At 35.9% G+C, this 18,193-nt stretch overlaps 1 protein-coding gene across 6 annotated transcripts in view; it reads left to right on the top strand.

Moving 5' to 3' along the window:
* Positions 1-18,193, top strand: part of Dgkb (diacylglycerol kinase beta) — a 707,644-nt gene that overhangs the window by 222,785 nt on the left and 466,666 nt on the right. For all 6 annotated transcript variants that reach the window (XM_006983950.4, XM_016002476.3, XM_006983949.4 and 3 more), the window contains one exon: positions 1,205-1,303. In XM_006983950.4, coding sequence (XP_006984012.1) covers positions 1,205-1,303 — 99 coding nt within the window. The remainder of the gene's footprint in view (positions 1-1,204; positions 1,304-18,193) is intronic.

Genomic DNA, 18,193 nt, shown 5'->3' with positions numbered 1-18,193 from the left:
TATACTAGAAACATTTGAACTCTGAGGCAGGGCCTCTGTGTGGCAAATGTTTTAGAATATAGGACAGCAGAAATCCTTTTTCAATGCAGTTCCATCACTAACAGTAAATCAACAATGAGCCTGCAGAAATCCTCTTTCAGTGCAGTTCCATCACTAACAGTAAATCACCAATGAGCCTACACTCAGTACCTAATTAACTGCTTATGGGGGTGGGGGAGTTAGTACAGCTAAAGATAATGGAGTGGACTTCTGCCCAGAGAGGGGAGTTGATACAGCTAAGGATAAATGGAGTGGACTTCTGCTCAGAGAGGCGAGGGGGAGTTGATACAGCTAAGGATAAATGGAGTGGACTTCTGCCTAGAGAGGGGAGTTGATACAGCTAAGGATAAATGGAGTGGACTTCTGAAATGAGTTGCCAAGCTGAAAATTGCTATGGTTCTATTTTTTTAACAAGACACATTGTACTGTTAAAAATATATAATTTTCCTGAAGTATGAGTATTTTATACTAAATTTATATAAAGTGATGAAGGGAGAAATTTCTAAATTTTTTGAACAAGAATTATTTTTATCAAATCTGATCAAGACCATCACATTGATTTAAAAACATCACTACTTAATATATTTTATTTTACATAAACTTGAAATTAAACCTGTGATCAGAGTTGATAAAAATATCAGCTAAGGTTCATACATATTGTAAAATAAATATCACATTATATGATTACATTCTAACTGAGTGTCGGGCTGGTAAATACAATATAAAGATACACTTTTATAATCATAATCATCTTCTTTTATTTATATCCTGCTCCTACTGAGATGAATCTCAGGTTACATTTACATATTGAATTACAAAGTTAAAACTAATGATGGGATCAATTATGCCCCATACTGAGCTCTGCACTTCGGAATGACTTTGAGAAAACAGGAGGGTCAAAAAGAAAAAAAAAAAAAAACATCCACAGCGCACAGTGGTTTCAAGATCATGCTGAAAGATAAGCAGGGAAACTGTAACGGGAAATGATTTGTGTTTGTCACAGAAAGCGGGATTGTTAGATATAAAATTGGCAGCAGATTTTGGAGCCACTTTGTTCTTACAATTCTAGTACAGTTATAACGTCGTATTGCATCTAGGCTGCAGTTCACTCTTCCCTAGATGCCATGTCGTGTGGAGTTGATACTATTTCTTTCTCCTTTCCTAGCTGCACAACAAATGTGCTTCTCATCTGAGGCCTGAATGTGACTGTGGACCCTTGAAGGACCATATTTTACCACCCACCACAATCTGCCCCGTGGTACTGGTGAGTTTGCCCTTATCATCTGGACGTCACTTGTGGACACTGGGAATAACTGGAACACTATAGAAATAAGCAAATAATTTTTCATGTGTCAAGACAAAACCCACCTCATCACTCCTGAGCAGAAACCTCTGCTCATGGCGTTCTCTTTGTCCTCATGTACAATCACAGTGGGGTACAGTATGATAGAAATGCAGCTGATGCGAGTGTTGTCTTAGTCATGCTGACCTTACCAGAAATGATATGGACAGAACACTTCTACATTTTATATATTTTATAGATCTACCTTCCCAGAATAATGAAGTTATTCTTGTGGGTATTTTTGATAGGAATACACATTCTGTGTCTATACTTTTGAAGTTTCTCCCTTAGGGTCCGAGGCTATCTGAAGTGATAACACAGATCTTGTAACATGTTGTGCACTCTTACTAGCTGTTTTTTTTTTTAATTTAACAATAATGTTTACTACATGCAGACTAATTTCCTAATTAAATAAATACAGAAATGAAAAATGAAGGAGAGAAGTAGTTCTGAGAAGGCTCTTGATAAGGATAGACATAGGCGTTCCAAGACAATATTCATTTTCAGAATCCAAAATTATTTCTAAATGGAAGGCTATTTCACAAAACAAACTACTTTATGTAACACACATCTCATTCTCAAGAACAAGGTGGGAATTAAATGGCTGGAACTTTGGTTTTATATAACAAAATCTCAACAACTAAGAAATATTAGATGAATACTTTTATAAAGGTCAACTGAGAAATTAATCAAATTACTCAATTTTCACCCACTTATAATTCATTTTGTGATTATCTGCAAAAAAGCTGATGGTGTTTTAAATACCTTTACTTACAAAGTTATTATAAACCCTTTATTTTGTCAAATTACTAAAAGAAAAGAAAATATCTTCATATTGCTGAAGATAGTGTTAACTAATTTTAATTTTTTCTCAATGTAATATTTGTTGAGTGTATGTAATAAACAAAGTTAATTATAAATACTGAATCATAAAATACTTTAGACTTTAAATTAATTTGTTGTTATCTTTATGCTTTTAGAGAGATGAAAGGATTATAGAATTTTTACATTATTTTTCTTTAAAAATATTACAATGTTCCTAACTTAGATGCATCTTTGACATGAAGTTTTAATTTCCACAAAAAAGGCAAATTCATTTTTCTGCCATCAAGATTCAGTTGGGATACCCTGCTCAGTAAGGACTTTTTTTTGCCAGGATATGTTACAGAATGTCAACCATGAGGCTTAGTCTTATTTTTCTATTACTCCCTTCTTTGGGAAATTGAAAACTTAGTAACATGTGTCTCATGGATATTCCTGCCTTCCAACAATCTACAAAAAATTTTCATTGCTACATTTGAATACTTTTGATTCTGAAAACTTATTTTCTATCATCAAATATTTATATGGTGTCTACCATGCTTTGTATCTCAACATTTGAATCATTGAATCATTCAACTATGGTCTATTCTGAGATGTGTTCCTCTCTGAGGCAAAACTTTATCTACATTTAAATGACTTCCATTATGCCGCACTCAGTCCATTCTTATTCTTGGGGCTCTTCCCCTGTCATCTTTTCAGGGGTTATGATGACACCTTGCCTGTTATTGGTGTATCACTTGGGTCTGGCTTTTTGTGGCAATGGTTTACGCATTTACTATTCTTCCTAAAGGGATCTTATGTCTCTGGTTGATTTTATTTCCTGTGCTAACCATGGACATGCAGAGCTATAACCTAGAAGTTCCGTCCTGTGTTCATTGCAGCACATTCAGCATATTATTATTAATTAATGTAGTAACACTAGTGCTTGTTTACTGAGTTCACATACTATAGTAGATGCTGTGTTAAAAGTATTAGTTCATTCAGCAAGCATTATTGAGTGTCAAAGAATATTTTGTGTAGTATCAAATAGTGAAAAGGAAAAACCACACCACTGCCTTCATAGATCTCACATTCCAGTTGGGTGATAAAATGGCCAAGGGTAATACAAATAAGTAAACGATTTGGCCCCTGGCTCTACTAAAACACATGGGAACAGAAGGGTGGTTACCAAGAGTTGGGGAAGGAGAAGAGGGTTGTGCTGGCTAGTTATATGTCAGCTTGACACAAGCTAGAGTCATTGTAAAAGAGTGAGCCTCAACTGAAAATATTTCTCTGTAAGATCAAGCTGTATTCAGGCCTGTAGGGCATTTTCTTAATTAGTGATGGATGTGGGAGGGCCCAGGCCAAGGTGGGTGGTGCCTGCCCTGGCTGGGTTCTATAAGATTGCAGTCTGGGCAAGCTATGTGGAACAAGCCAAGAAACAGCATCTCCCCGTGGCTTCTGCATCAGTCCTGACTCCGAGCTTTAGCCCTGTTTCAGTTCCTGCCCTGGCTTCCTTTAGTGATGCATGATGACATGTGAGGAGAAACCAAACAAACCCCTTTCTTCCAGCCATGCTGTTGGTCATGGTTTCATCATAGCAGTACCGTAACTGGGATAAAGAGCTGTTGTCCAAAAGGAGGAACAATTCCAATTGCATAGGAATTGTCAATTTAGAAGTGCAATTTCAAGGGTGATATCTATAAATAATAATGCTATACAGGACATTGAAAAAGTGTAAAGAGACTACATTTCGGTTGCCTTTCCCATAAAAAATGCCCATAAGAATAGGTCATTTGATGATCTCTAGTATTGATATAATTCAAGAATAAAATCACAACAAAGTCATTATTTGCCTTTATTTGTGATTCATTAATCATGGGAGTAGGATGAAGGTCCTAACTGAAGTATACAGTGGAATATTTTGTATGAACAAGTAATACAATGACAGAAGAATAAAATGTTACTATCGTGTTTAATAATAAGCATTAAAATAGAGGGACCTCTTTCAATGTATTGACAGAGGCAAACTCTTTATTTTTTTTTAGAGAAAAGAGTCTGTTTTGGAATCTATTTGCTTCCTTGGGCTTTTGGTTTGTTTGTAAGAATTAACTCTGAGTAACTTTGGTCTGGACTTTTGGGATTAATGCAAGAGTTCAGGACAATGTAATATTTTCCAATATATTTTATTAAATAATATTGGAATGTTATTTTTAATATTTTATATATACCCAAACAAAAAGATGTATGATAGTATTAGTGTAAAGAACAAAATAAAAATTACATAGAAGAAATTCTGAATCTACATACAAGAAGGAGTTTACTGAAGAAAGGAATTTGAAGGAGACACCATAAGACTTTCTGGGGACAGGGCTTAATAAAAGTCTAGCAAGAACATAATCTCTGAGGCAGGAGATACTGGACATATTGAAAGGACAATGAAGGATATTAATAGCTGGACCAGAGTCTTTAGAGGAAGAATTGTACAAATGAAGGACATTTCATACTGTGTAGGGTGGTCAGACTATTATAACTTAGTTACATTTTATTCTGAATTATATTAGAATTTGTCAGAAGATTTTGCCTAGATAAGGAGTGATATGATTTATAATTTCGAGTAAAAATTTTGTCTGCTATGATGGGACAAAGATACAGAATTTACATATTTGGAGAGAGGGAACTGGATCCTTGCTTGTAAGTGGGGATGTTGCAAGATCTGTAAGAAGTCTGAAGATTGGCTAGAAGTTAATTCTGAAGTCACCCAGTAAGATAAAAACTAAAGGGATCAAACAAACCCAGTATAGCTACCAAGGAGTGAGAGGCAACCATCTCTAGTTAACGTCCTACATTTAGCACATGGCTAGGGAGCTTGAGTGAACGTGGTTCTCTAGTTAAACCTTACCTCATATTTATTTCTAGGTATATTCCAATTCCAAGAGCAGAAAAGTCAATCCCTGCATAAATGATTCTATCAACTTATTCCATATGAGGTGAATAGAGAGAATTAGGGAGCTTAAAATGTCTGCACAACAACAATTTCATAAAAAAAAAAATAACCTTGGTTCATCAGGGAAATGAGAGAATGGTCCATTGGAGGCTACTGTGGATCGGGTGAGTCGTAGAGTTAGGGTTAATGGCATTAGGTAACAATAACGAAGGAGAGAGAAAGAGCAATTACCAAAGAGTAGAGTTATTGGTAATAAGAAGTACAAACTTATTTGAAAATCACAGTGAGCTCATAAACTCAAGACAGTAATTGTTCCAAGTTCATATGCAAGTAAATAGGGCAATGAAGGATAAAACAATAAATCCACAGGAGTCTGTTTAAGAAGTATTCGGGAAAATTATTAAGATAAATTGAGGAAATACACTCACAAATACAGAACAGAGTAGACAACTGAAGTCATCCCCTGATCTGACTAGGAGCAAATCCACCTCACAGGCAGGAGTATTGAGAAGGGGCATGTGACCCTTCCCCCTCTCCTTTTAAGAGGTCACTTACAATGGCAGAGAGCACAGCCTCCTTTGGGCCCTATAGCCCAAGGCCATGGGCAGAGCAAACACCACTACAGAAGGAGATAAAAGGATGCCATAGGAGCAAAAGCCAAGTATTACCACTCCAGAACTGCATGGAATCAATTTCTCTACCTTCTTCCAGATTCCAGGCCAAGCCTCCTGTGCGTCTTATCTGAGACAACATTCACAAATCTTATCTTGTATTCCTCACCATGAATTGCAAGTTAATCACTGAGTCTGCTATTGTAACATTCATAATCTTGTCTTTTTATGTCCCATGCATCCATGGCAATTTTTGCCTTGGGGCTGACTAACCCCGTGGCATCCTTACCGAACGTATTCCTTTCCATACATCTCTAAGCTGCTTTCTGGGTCTACAGTCTAAAATGCAAACATGAAATATCTCTTTCATGCATAAATTAATTGCAAAAATTTTCTTATTTGAATTCCAAGCTCTCTTCTATAGTAAACAAAGTTCTTACCTGGATCAACCCACCCAGTCTCTTGCGAACCGCATTAGACACTGGAAATCAAGGATAATTGAACTACTTGTAATTCTCAAAGTACACCTGTTCTTTCAAGCTTCTGCAGTCTTGTATATGTTAATAAATGAGGTGAAATTACTTCATCTTAGGATTCCTCCTGCCTTGCTATGCAAGAATTAAAGGTCATTTTTGTATAATGGAGTAAATACATTGAATATTTCACCCATTAACTATTTAAAGGCTCATCTTTTAAACAAAATAATGTTCTGCTTAGAGAATTTGTTAAACTGTTCAAACAAGTGGCCACTAAACCTTTTCTAACCTGTGGCCCCTCATGACTATACCAGGAATGAATGTACACTGTTACCTGCTATAAAATTTTAATATTTCTTTAAAGAAAAGTAGTAGACCTCACACAAAATAAAAATTAACTAGGTATTTTTGTTATTGTTGCATTCCTTTAGTGGAAGTTTCATCCCTTGTAACGTGTATAACTCAGTTTTTTGAGATAGTATTCACCATGAATACCAGGGGTGTTGAGCTTAGTTATTATGAAATGACCATTCATGTCATCTTTATCACACCATACAAAGCATAAAAGAAGAACTTAAGATACCTAGTTGTATGCTATTATTCCTTAGCTATTTTGATGAAAACAGCTATATTGAAATAAGATAAATAGGCCATAACATTTGCCCTCTTAAGGAGCGCATTCAGTAATGCTCAGTGGACTCAATGCAGCTGCCATTACCTCATCTCACGACAATGTACATATCTGTTTTGGGCATGTCTTCATTTCTTTTTGGTATGCACCTATAAATGCAAGAGTTGAGTTACATTAGAGATTCTGGTTAGTGTTAGTATGTATCATCAGAAATGCCATTCTACAGCCTTACAACAGTTCAAAGGTCAGTGTTTTCCACTGCAGCTGTTCTGGTATCTGAACAGTTTCCTATCATAATTACTCCCCCTTGTTTCAGCTCCCTACTGCAGAAAAGACACGTTACAAGAGAAAGAAGGATGTGTTTTCCTTGTCAAGAAGTTATATTTATTTAATATAAATAGTTGTTTCATGATTAGCTTTGTTTTGTAAAATGAGAAGTTTGCTATCTATGCGATGTTATATAAATTTAAGCATAATTTTATTAAGATATTATTTTACTGATGTGGGCCTGTGATATGCTCAGCCAAAAGACATCTACAGCTGACGAAGTAAGGGAAGTTGAAGAAGATTCTAGCAGACAGCAGAATTTTGGAATTAACCTTATGTTGAATTAGTTCATATGATGGTTAGGAAATCTGCAGCCATGGATCTGGTATAGAGAGTGTCTACTATGTATTTGAAAGTTAAGGAACTCTGAGAATAGTTTATTGGATGCTGCTCCTAACATAACTCCGAGGCCTTGTAACAACGATCACTCTAAGTCAGTGACGGATGAGGGAGATGGTAGAACTATTAGGTTTTGTGGGACTCCATGTTAGTGCTAGAAGAGTACTTTTAGTTGGAAGCCAATAGCTTCTCTATTGGAACTATAGAACTAGTAGTGGCTGAGAATGTGAACAACCTTTTTTTTTTTTTTTTTTTTTTTTGAGTATTACAAGCAGAGTGACTAAAGAAGAAGATGCAACCGGTTCATAGTTCACAGATCACCCAGGGAAACTTTTGTAAAAGGAGAGACATGGAAGACTTAGGGTAAAAAAGAGCATTTGGACAGTGGTGTCAGGATCTTTAATGAGAAGGTGGCATTTAAGTGCGAACCCTGAATATAAGAGTATGACTTTTCCTTCAAAATGTCCCAGAATGACTGATTATATAGAGATACATACTGATTATGCACACATGCACGTGAAATATTGTGTCAATAATACAAAAATCATTAATAAGCAAACAATCCAATTCAAAAGGCTAAGAGACCCAAACAAGCACTTGAAATAAATATGTATATGCTTTGTCTATAAACATTTGTAAGTGGACCTTCTCTCATCACTCATCAGGAAAATACATGATACAAACTACAGAATTATAACACATAGCCACCTGAAATGTAAGATAAGTTATAAACCTAAATTTCATCTAAGCATGTGACTGCTCCTCCGCTGCAGGTGGAAGAGTGGACCTACCACTCCAGACCACACACAGTGAGTGACCTGCGTCTGAGCCCTGACAGGCACGACTTTATTATGCCGCATTAGTTAATAACATTTTTTCCCAATTTCCCTTTGGAAAATAGAAAGATGTGATAGTTCATGAAAACTGACTTAAAATATACCTAGCATTTAGAAAATGATTACTTTATATCATCTGTTATGATAAGGATTACACTAGAATTTAAAAATTAAATTTTAAACTTGTATTGTAAAATAACAAAATATTCATAAAATCTAAAAAGTCATAAATTTTAGATCTTTAATTCAGTAAAATAAAAGAACCATATAATAAATAACCTCTTTGGTACTTAGATCTTTTCCTTATGTTTCTGTAACTAAATTAGATATGTCAAGTGACATGCTACTTTAATATTTAAATAGATATAATTAAATGTATTTCCATGTATTGTGAATTATTATGAGGATTGGCTACATAATGTTTCTAACAAAGCACATCTAAAGTATGCACTGTTTGTGGCTACCTACTTTCCTATTCCTTATTTAGTTATAAGTAACCCTTTAGTGGATGTCTTCAGAAAGAACACACTCTCCTGACTTCTGACCACCAGTACAAAGTATCGCTGTCACATCCTGTTTTGTCCTATAAGTGATTATAATTTACAGAGATTTAGTTCCTTCTGTACTACAAACACATCTGCAACACAAGGCATAATAGCTGGAATATTTGAAATAGACACCTTGTATTGACAGAAATAATACACTTGAAATTCTAAATTAGTTTCAACGATCATGTCATCTCCATTTAAACTTCTACATTTCACTGGAAGGCATAATCAAAGCAATATCCATCAACAGGAAGAGATGGCATATTAAAGAATATATATATATCTGGGCGGTGGTGGCGCACGCCTTTAATCCCAGCACTCGGGAGGCAGAGCCAGGTGGATCTCTGTGGGTTTGAGGCCAGCCTGGTCTACAGAGCAAGATCCGGGACAGGCACCAAAACTACACGGAAAAACCCTGTCTCAAAAAACAAAAACAAACAAACAAAAAAAAAAAGAAAAGAAAAAAAAGAATTGCTATTTCAAGCATTTTGTCTAATTTTAGACAATTGAGACATTCTTTCTGGTGTAAATTCTCACATTATAGTATCTTATTAAGTTTTAGTCGTGAAGTCTATACTAATGCCAACAAGATAAACAGTGAAACTTCTTAGATCACAGAAAGGGAAACACAATTATTTGGGGAATTTGGGATCTATGAATATTCTTCATCTCTGAGTCAAATGGTCTCGATTCCACCTCTCTTTCTTCTTCAGTGTTAACTCTGTAATGTGGCCAATTATGGTGTTACTGCAGCAGCTCTCTACGTAGTCCTACGTATAACACCCTCAGAGAACCATATGCCATATTAACTTCTCCTCTTCCGATCTCTCTCACTCTTCCACAGTTTTAAGAATTCTAAATTATACATTGTAAATATGGTGATTACATCTTAAATAGCAGAGGGTATGTGAAGTCTTCCTTAGAGCATGTGTTAAACGAAGTCACTACTCCACAGAATGTCAGAAGGTCTGTTAGGGAGTGAATACGATATTCGAGTCTTCTTCACAGCTCGGTTATTATGGGATCTTTTTGCGTCTACCTATCACTTACCTCACACAAGTGAGAATTAATAATGACAAGCCCAACGCTGAGCATCAGCCGGTGATAGGAGATATACATCTGAATTCCCTTCAGTTCTGAAAGTTGTGAGCGGTCGGTAGCTTTCTTCCCTCTGCGAGCTCTTGAACTCCCCTAGCTGTGGTGTGTGGCGGGGAGGTGTGAAGACTTGAATGAGCTTGGGGCTGCTCTGGGTGTCACGGTTTAGCTTTCTACTGTTTAGACTGCTTCACTCTTCCTTTCCACTCACCTCTTTTACCTTAAGCGATAGCCACTGAGCTCATGTATCGCTTTGAAATATTGTGCATAACCTACCTACAATTTGTACCCATGTAGTTTTCTTCTTCACCTTTTTTTTTTTTGTCAAAAGAATGGGGATAAAGTACAATGTCAGTACTCAATAAATGTTTCATCAGTGTCATTACTTAATATTCATTTAATTAATATTCATTATAGGTCAATTCATAATTGTCATCATGGTAATGATAGGCAAAAGGAATCTCATTTTTTTCTATATTTTGAAACTCTAAAAGATTCGGTTTCATATTATTATTCATAAAGGAAAGTTGCTTTGTATTTATTTAATTTTTAGATGGGTGATGTTAAATTATAGCATTCAAATCCCAGTGAGCAGTACAAAGCACTAGAGTATTATGGTGTATATAAAATAGGTCTACATTTGTTTCTAGCTTGGTATATTCCTCATACACAATACTAAAGTATGTATCATAGGAAAGGGGGCAACACAAAATGCCATTGTGTAACTATTACATCATCTATGCTGTGAGATCGACCATAATTCATTACATTGTCCTGGTTAGAGTAACCTTGCTATGTTCTGAGGAAACCATCTGTATGCTGATGTGAGATAATACACACACACACACACACACACACACACACACACACACACACACACACACACGGATGTCATTTTTTAAGAAAAAGGTCATTATCTATGTTGAGTTATATTTGTTTCTACCTAAAATCATAGAGTTCTATTTTTGTGTTTATTTTTAATAGGACTATGACAATATTTCTATAAGTTTCTATGATAGTTTCTACTTAAAATATAGTAGTAGATACTGCAAGTTATAACTCTTTTTAAGGAAACAAACTGTGCCATGGAAAGTTTATCGCAGCTCATAGAAAAGCCAAAACACAGTGCCAGTAAAACATAATTTGGAAGTTTGATGAAGATAAAATCTAATGGAAATCAAAAATCTGTACCCATACATAAACATATCAAAGGGATTTACAACCCTAACAAGATGAAAAACTTAAAATAAATTCAAATGAAACAAAAAACTCACGTGTGTTTGTGGTTCAAAAATAAGGATGATTTAGGCTGTTCTACAAGTAATTGCCAACAATGTTTAAGGTAGGTCACAGAAGAATACAATATGCAGCAGAAGCATGAGCAAATTCATACCAAAACTGACTGAGAACTAGAGATTTCTGTCACAAAATGTTAACAATTTGACAGTGGTTGTTTGTATTTTCCTAACCTTTGGTTTTAGTAGCTTTAGAAAAGAACGAAAGATCCAAGTTTGGTAGTATTTATCTAGAGAAACACTTTCAAGTTTTGCTTTTATGCCATCCTGAGATCACAATATGGCAGGGCTAGGCTTTGCCTTGCATCTCATCAATACCACAACTGCCAGTGCAACGTGGAAGTCTTGTTCCTGCGTTTTTGTTGTGCATTTTTATAACAATCATTAATCTAGATGTTGAATCACGGCTTATGGCTAAAGGTCATTTTAGTATTGCCAAGACTAGTAATAATTCTGCAGCTACAGAATGAGGAAGTAGCATATTGAATAGATTTTATAGAGAGTGCATGCCTGACGATTCACTGCATACAATGAAAGAAATAGCAATTGCAATCTTTATTGATAAAGGATATTAACGCAGGATTCTACTCCAAATTAACACAGTTGAAACATAGGACTAGAGGCTGAAGGATAAAGATGGAAAAGAGGAGAGAAAAAATAAGCCAAAGTGTACCAGCATCAGAGTAATACACAGTTAACGTGGAGGGCAACTGATCCTCCCCAATGCATAGGAGTACTGAGATTGCATTGGATTCCAGGAGAATATCATTCAAGGGGAAGACATCATGCTATTCCTAAAAATAAGAAATAAAACTAAAAGGTTTGCTTATTTTTAAGTACACTGAGAAAAAAAATCAAACTAAAAAAAGGAATCCGTGTCTTCAATTTGACTGATCTCCTTTGGGCAATTCCTATACAATTCTTTTTTGCTTCATGAAATTATTCCAAAGTTACCTGGAAAGGAAAATGTACTAAAGCACATAAAATTGAAAAGAATAAAGAGCAAGACCTATTCTAAGAGTCCTAGCAATATTTTTATCTTGTTAAAGGTGCCTTGATTAAATAATGTGGACATGGGCCTAGATATTAAGAACCAGTGGAAAGTATCAAGACACATAGAATCATGTGTGATAATGAAATATATTATGTAACCTCATGTCACATTTACTAGAGCATCAGCCATGTTGAGATTATTGTGTAACTACATGGAACACTCAAAAGAAAATTAAATTCCATGTCATGTCTAACCTCAAATAATCCAAATGAATTAAATATTTAATTTCTTAATCAAACCACCATCAAAGCCCCCTTTTTTTTCTAAAAGAAAAAGAAAAAAAGAGTGTTAAAATGTAGGCTAAATCATAAAATTAAATAGTTTTAAATGGCAAATATTAAAATTTTCAAGTCAGGGTAAAAACTTGCTGTGGTACACTACATCTAAAAGGAATCCTTCATAAAATTCATGTAATTGCTAAAATCGCCCACTGTCATCAAATGTGTGCCAAAGTGACTGTTCTAGTAAGACATTGACAAGGCGACTGTGCCACAAACTATGGCATGAAGATGCCCTGATAATTTCACTTCTCTATTATTTTTCTGCTTGTTCTCTTCCTGGGGCGATTATGGTGGGCAGGACAGACATCCTGATCTAATAACATCAGAAATTAATACTTTGTATTACTGTCACCTCTTAAGCTCAAGATGGTGAATGCAGCCTAAACAAGACTGTCTGAAAGCCATTAGGCATATAAGGATAGATTCCACCTAGAGAACATAATCTCTGCATTTAATGTTTCTTTCTGAGAGAGAAGAGATCACAAAGGATTCATGTCCATGCCTTCTTTCACATTCAGTGTTGATTATATGTTTCTTTTTTTCTTTTTTGCTTGAAACCTAAGGACAGATACATGTATATGTAAGTTGTTTCATACACTCTTTTTCACATAGTCCAGGGATCTCCAGGTCACTCCTATTTTCATTGCCTAGGTCAACCTGTGTTGCTGTTTACCCAGGAAGTGTGGTCATTCTGTTGGGGGCCTCTAGACCCCCTCCTTGCATCAAATCCAGATGATAAAACCTGTCACTTGAAGGTCTCCCTTCTTTTCCTCACCCTTTTCCTGGTTAGTTGGTTTTTGTTTGTTTAGTTTGTTTTGTCCAATGGACAAGAACTAGGTTTATTTGGAAAGAGGGAGCCTCAAATGAGCTGTCTCCACCACTTTGGCCAGTGGGAAAGCCTGTGGAGTGTTTTCCAAATTAGGCTGGTCCTTGGTTGTATAAGAAAGCAGGCTGAGCAAGTCATGAGGAGCCAGGCAACATGCAGAGCTCTTCTGAGGCCTTTGCTTCAGTCCATACACCCAGGTTTAGGCCTGGAGTTACTGCTCTGCCTTCCTTCAGCTGTGGAATGTGCCACGAGAGTTGTAAGCTGAAATGAACCTTTTCATGCCCTAGTTGCTTTTGGTCATGGTGTTTTATCATAGCAAGAGAAACCTTAAAACACCTTCTCAAGAGTTGTAGCATTTCTAGCTTCCTTTACCTGAGCTACACCAACCCTAAATGAATGCTGCTGAGAAACCTTCTCTGGTCTTCTATAGTAAGCTTGCTCTATACCATCCACAAGTGTTTTTCAAATTATTTCCTTCGATTATTTTTCTTCCATACCCATGAATTTTACTGTGTCCATGTGCCTCCCCTTTTCATTCTAGTATTCTCTACCCTCTCTCTTGCTGTAACTAATTATTTTTCTGAATTTATTACACCTATCATAATCTTTCCTATGTTTACACTGTAATTTAAATAGAAAAAAACAAAACCTCTGGCCATGCACCTTTCTTATTGGTACCATTGTGTGCTTGAGAGTCCAACCTCATAGAACAGCCATCGTGTCTTGTGGGCAGAGGCATTTCCTGTGTTTGCACATAAATCTGTCTCTTGACAGTTGCTTCAAGCATACTCAGATGTGTAGATCCATTCTCAAAGGTTTGTCTTTCTTCCTTCTCAGTCCACCTTATTCTTCCTTCTGAGTATGAATTCTTTCTGACTCTTATTAAAGTAATTTGAATGTTTCAGGTAGGGTGGCACAGCAGTTGACCATGAAAGAGGGATTTGGCTGTATGTGATTATGAAGGCATGTGAGCTCTTTGGAGGGAAACAAGAAAGTCTTTAGAGAAAAGCAGAGAAGTAGAAACATAGACCAGTTATCGAGAACGTGCTCAGAGGGACAGTTAGCCTTGGTCAGAATTTCACTGGGGAATTAGGGACAAAAAGTCATACCACAGAATTACTCTGAACTACCTGAAGTTCAGGGTTAGGCCTTTCTAACTACTGCGATAGGTCATGGATGTCAGTGACCCATTTCATTGATCTCTGAAACCAGGGACATTCCTGGGAGAATCTGTTCCCGTGAACAAAGAATGATTCTCCAGAAAACAGGGCTGGGAGCTCTCAGTAGCGTCTGTGCTCGGTGTAGGTGCTTCCTGGAGGGAGCCACAGATGAGCGCTGGGCTCCCAAGGGACTTGACTAGAAATCCTTTCTAACTCCTCTGTGCTGCTTGACATGTCAGAAACACTCTTCTTCCATGTTCCTTCCATATGGCTCGTCTACCATATTCCTTTAATTTTAATTTTTCTTCTCCAAGCGTGCTTATGAAAAAATATGGTTGCATATGCATTTCATTATTAAAATACTAAGAACATTTTTATGTTAGAAAAGAACATGCCTCTACCTGTTTGTTATAGAGTTGTCCAACTGTTCATTTCATTATTTAGTTTCCAACAAGATGCATTTAATGTCTGGGTGTAGTTTATGCTAGGATATAAGCAAAACATAGATTCCTACCATATACATATGCATACACACACTCACACACATGTACACACAAATATAATGCCATAGAATAAATATGCTTAAAAACTAAAAGGATTATTTACAAACTCATTGGAGTTTACTCCTAAAAAGCATATGGAAAACAGCAATTTACCCTACTGCTGACCCCAAATTTCTATTCAAAATTAGTATATGTCTGTCTTTTTATAATGAATGTCAAATTCTAATAACAGAACTAAGTTTTATAAAATCTATTTGTAAATCCAATTTTTAAAATATAAAAGCTTCAACAATGAATATATATTAATTTGTTGCACATAGATCTTTAAAATATTGTTCTGATTCATGACATTGTTCTTTTTTAAATCCTAAATATTCATTTAAGGATAATTTATTTATTTGATACAATTTTATTGAAATGGTCCATAACCCTTGTATTGGTGAAACATAAATAAATAGATTGTAGGTAGATTATTTCCATATGAATTCACACTCTGTTGTGGGAAGCATCACATGTCCTTCAGATTCCTTATGCATTTACTATTTTTACCGTGTTTTATATAATCTGAATGTGTGGTATGATATAATATGCATCGTTTAAAAAGGAATATATTCTTAGGTGGATACATATGTTCAGCTTAAAGAAAATATGGTATTGAAATAGCTTAAGCTAGGTTAAGTGGTTTGGGGTGTTTTATTAAAAGACGAAAATAGTTTGTACTTTTCTAAGTCCAGGAATTTTCAATCATTATTTCACAAGCTTTATAAGTACAAATATTTATTTTAATATCCATATTTGTAAATGAGTATAGGGGATATAAATAGTTGTCTAGATATTTTTAAATTAAAATGATTTTGTGCACGAATACATTTAAGTTCATGACGACATCTTTATGGAGTTTTCAGAAGACAGTGGTGTATTTAGAGGCTTACCCAAGCATTAAAGATATTTTAGGCACTGTCTAATAAATGCTTTTCAAAAACATTTGTTTAGTCAGATTTCATAGTACAGTGCTTGTAGCTCCTACTACATGCCAAAGTTCCTACTCATGCTAAATGGGTTTGAACATAAACTGTGCATGCAGATCTCAAGTGGTAGTCTCTTAATAGATGCCAGCCACTCTTTATTGCTACCCTCTTTTATTTCAGTAACATTTTAATTAATTCACACTGATTGAATAAATGTACATTGAGACTTATTTCCTAATGAGGGCGCATTTAGAGGAAAGGTTCCGCATCATCCTGATATCCTGTGGGTAATTATATTCTAATTATATGGTCAGGGGAAAAGAGGCTATAACTCAGTACTGATATTGTTCGCTGGGCCCAATTAATTACAAGCACATAATGAAAGTTCATGATAAGGTTGACTGGCAGTCAGTGTAAATTTTTGACTCAATTCAATTGTACCTAAAGTGAACACAGAGCTGGACTTTAATCTGGTTAGAAAATGCTCTGGCATGAGATCAGTGGGTATTCAGATGGACAAAAGATCAGAATGAATTCTGTCATACTCTGCCTTAAAGGTTTTTTTCAAAGGATGATGAAAAGGAACACTAAGCTCTGATTGTAAATATTATTATCAGTATTCTTTCATTATCTATACTGATCCTGAAAAGCAGTAAGAGAATTCTAGAACTAGCGGTATTTTATGAAGAAGAGCAGGTACAACAGACAGTGTATTAGATGTCTTATGGGTAGCAGATGATAGGTATTAATATGTTATGTCAGCTTTTGGAAGGTGGATTCTCTCCTCTCTCCTACTGCTTGGGTGTCATTCACTTTCTCTTCCATTAGACTCAACTGATCCATATGCAGATGTTTCCATCAGACATTAATGTGTTGCTCTTGGATGCTTATTAGTAGCAGAAATAGTGAAGTAATCATAATAAAAACCATCTCTCTGTGTGTGAATGTAGTGTGTGCAGGTGCATATGTATTCTTGTGAAACATTTTAAATGAAAATTTTATCAGAATATTTAAAAGTACATGTTGAGAGCATAGAACAATGAACGACAGTGAGATCAAAATAAAGTGAAACTCAATTAAGAGTAAAATGTGTAGAAATTCTTTTCCATTTTTTAAAAATTGAGGTCATAATATATCATTTATGCTTTGCCTTTCCTCCTTTCACACCCTTTTAAGTACTCCTCCTGCTCTGCTTCCAATGAACGGTCTATCTTGTTAGTGCATGCATACATGTACATGTATATGGAAATATGTCCCTAAATACAACCTGCTCAGTTCATATAATGTTACTTGTTTATTTGTTTTTAGGGAGAAATATTTTTACGGCAAGGTCTTTACTTTCCTAGTGATTGCCAAGTATGCTAGGCTGCTTGGCCACTTAGTCCTAGGCATCTGCCTGTCTCCACCCTCCTGGGGCTGAGGTTTAAAATCACACGTCACCATGCCAGCTCTTTTCTGTGGATTCTGGGGTTCGAGTTTAGGTTCATAAATTTGCATATCAAGTATTTTTCCAACTGATGTCCACAGCACAAGTAAAATAATTACGCCATTAAATTTCTGAAATACAAGCTTATATACAAACTGACTTTGGTAGAAAGTGATTAGGCAAGAGACTGCCTTCTCCAATGGCATCTCACACGTTATACCAACCATTCTGCCCCATGCCCAGCTGTCAAAGCCAGCAAGCAACAAACTCAGAGGCATTTTTGGAGGTTCTTTGTCTTACCATGCTTGGTCAGAGCATTGTCTTAACCTTGCAATCATTTTGTGCGTGTATTCTGTTTCCCGGGCCTATGTTTCTATGGGATTTCCGTGTGTGCAAACACGTGAGGTTCTGCAGCTGTATGTGTTTCTTGTGCATTTTCTTTGGCTCTTTTTCTTTTGTTTCTTTGTTTTGTCCTGTTCTGGTTTGTTTTCTGTTTATTTTTGTTATTGTGTTTTAGATGCCTGTTTGTTTTCTAACAAGAGAGAGAAAGAAGGAGTGTGAGCAGGGGTGGGAGTGGCCTGGGGAGGAACTGAGAGGAATGGAAGAGGGGAACCATAACCAGAATAGTGTATGGAAAAAAAAAACATATTTGTCTTTCTGAGTCTGGGTTACCTCACTCAGGATGATT

This window comes from Peromyscus maniculatus, chromosome 14, assembly GCF_049852395.1.
Source record: "Peromyscus maniculatus bairdii isolate BWxNUB_F1_BW_parent chromosome 14, HU_Pman_BW_mat_3.1, whole genome shotgun sequence".
In the NCBI taxonomy this organism is placed as follows: Eukaryota; Metazoa; Chordata; class Mammalia; order Rodentia; family Cricetidae; genus Peromyscus; species Peromyscus maniculatus.
This window is presented reverse-complemented; position numbering and strand designations above follow the sequence as displayed.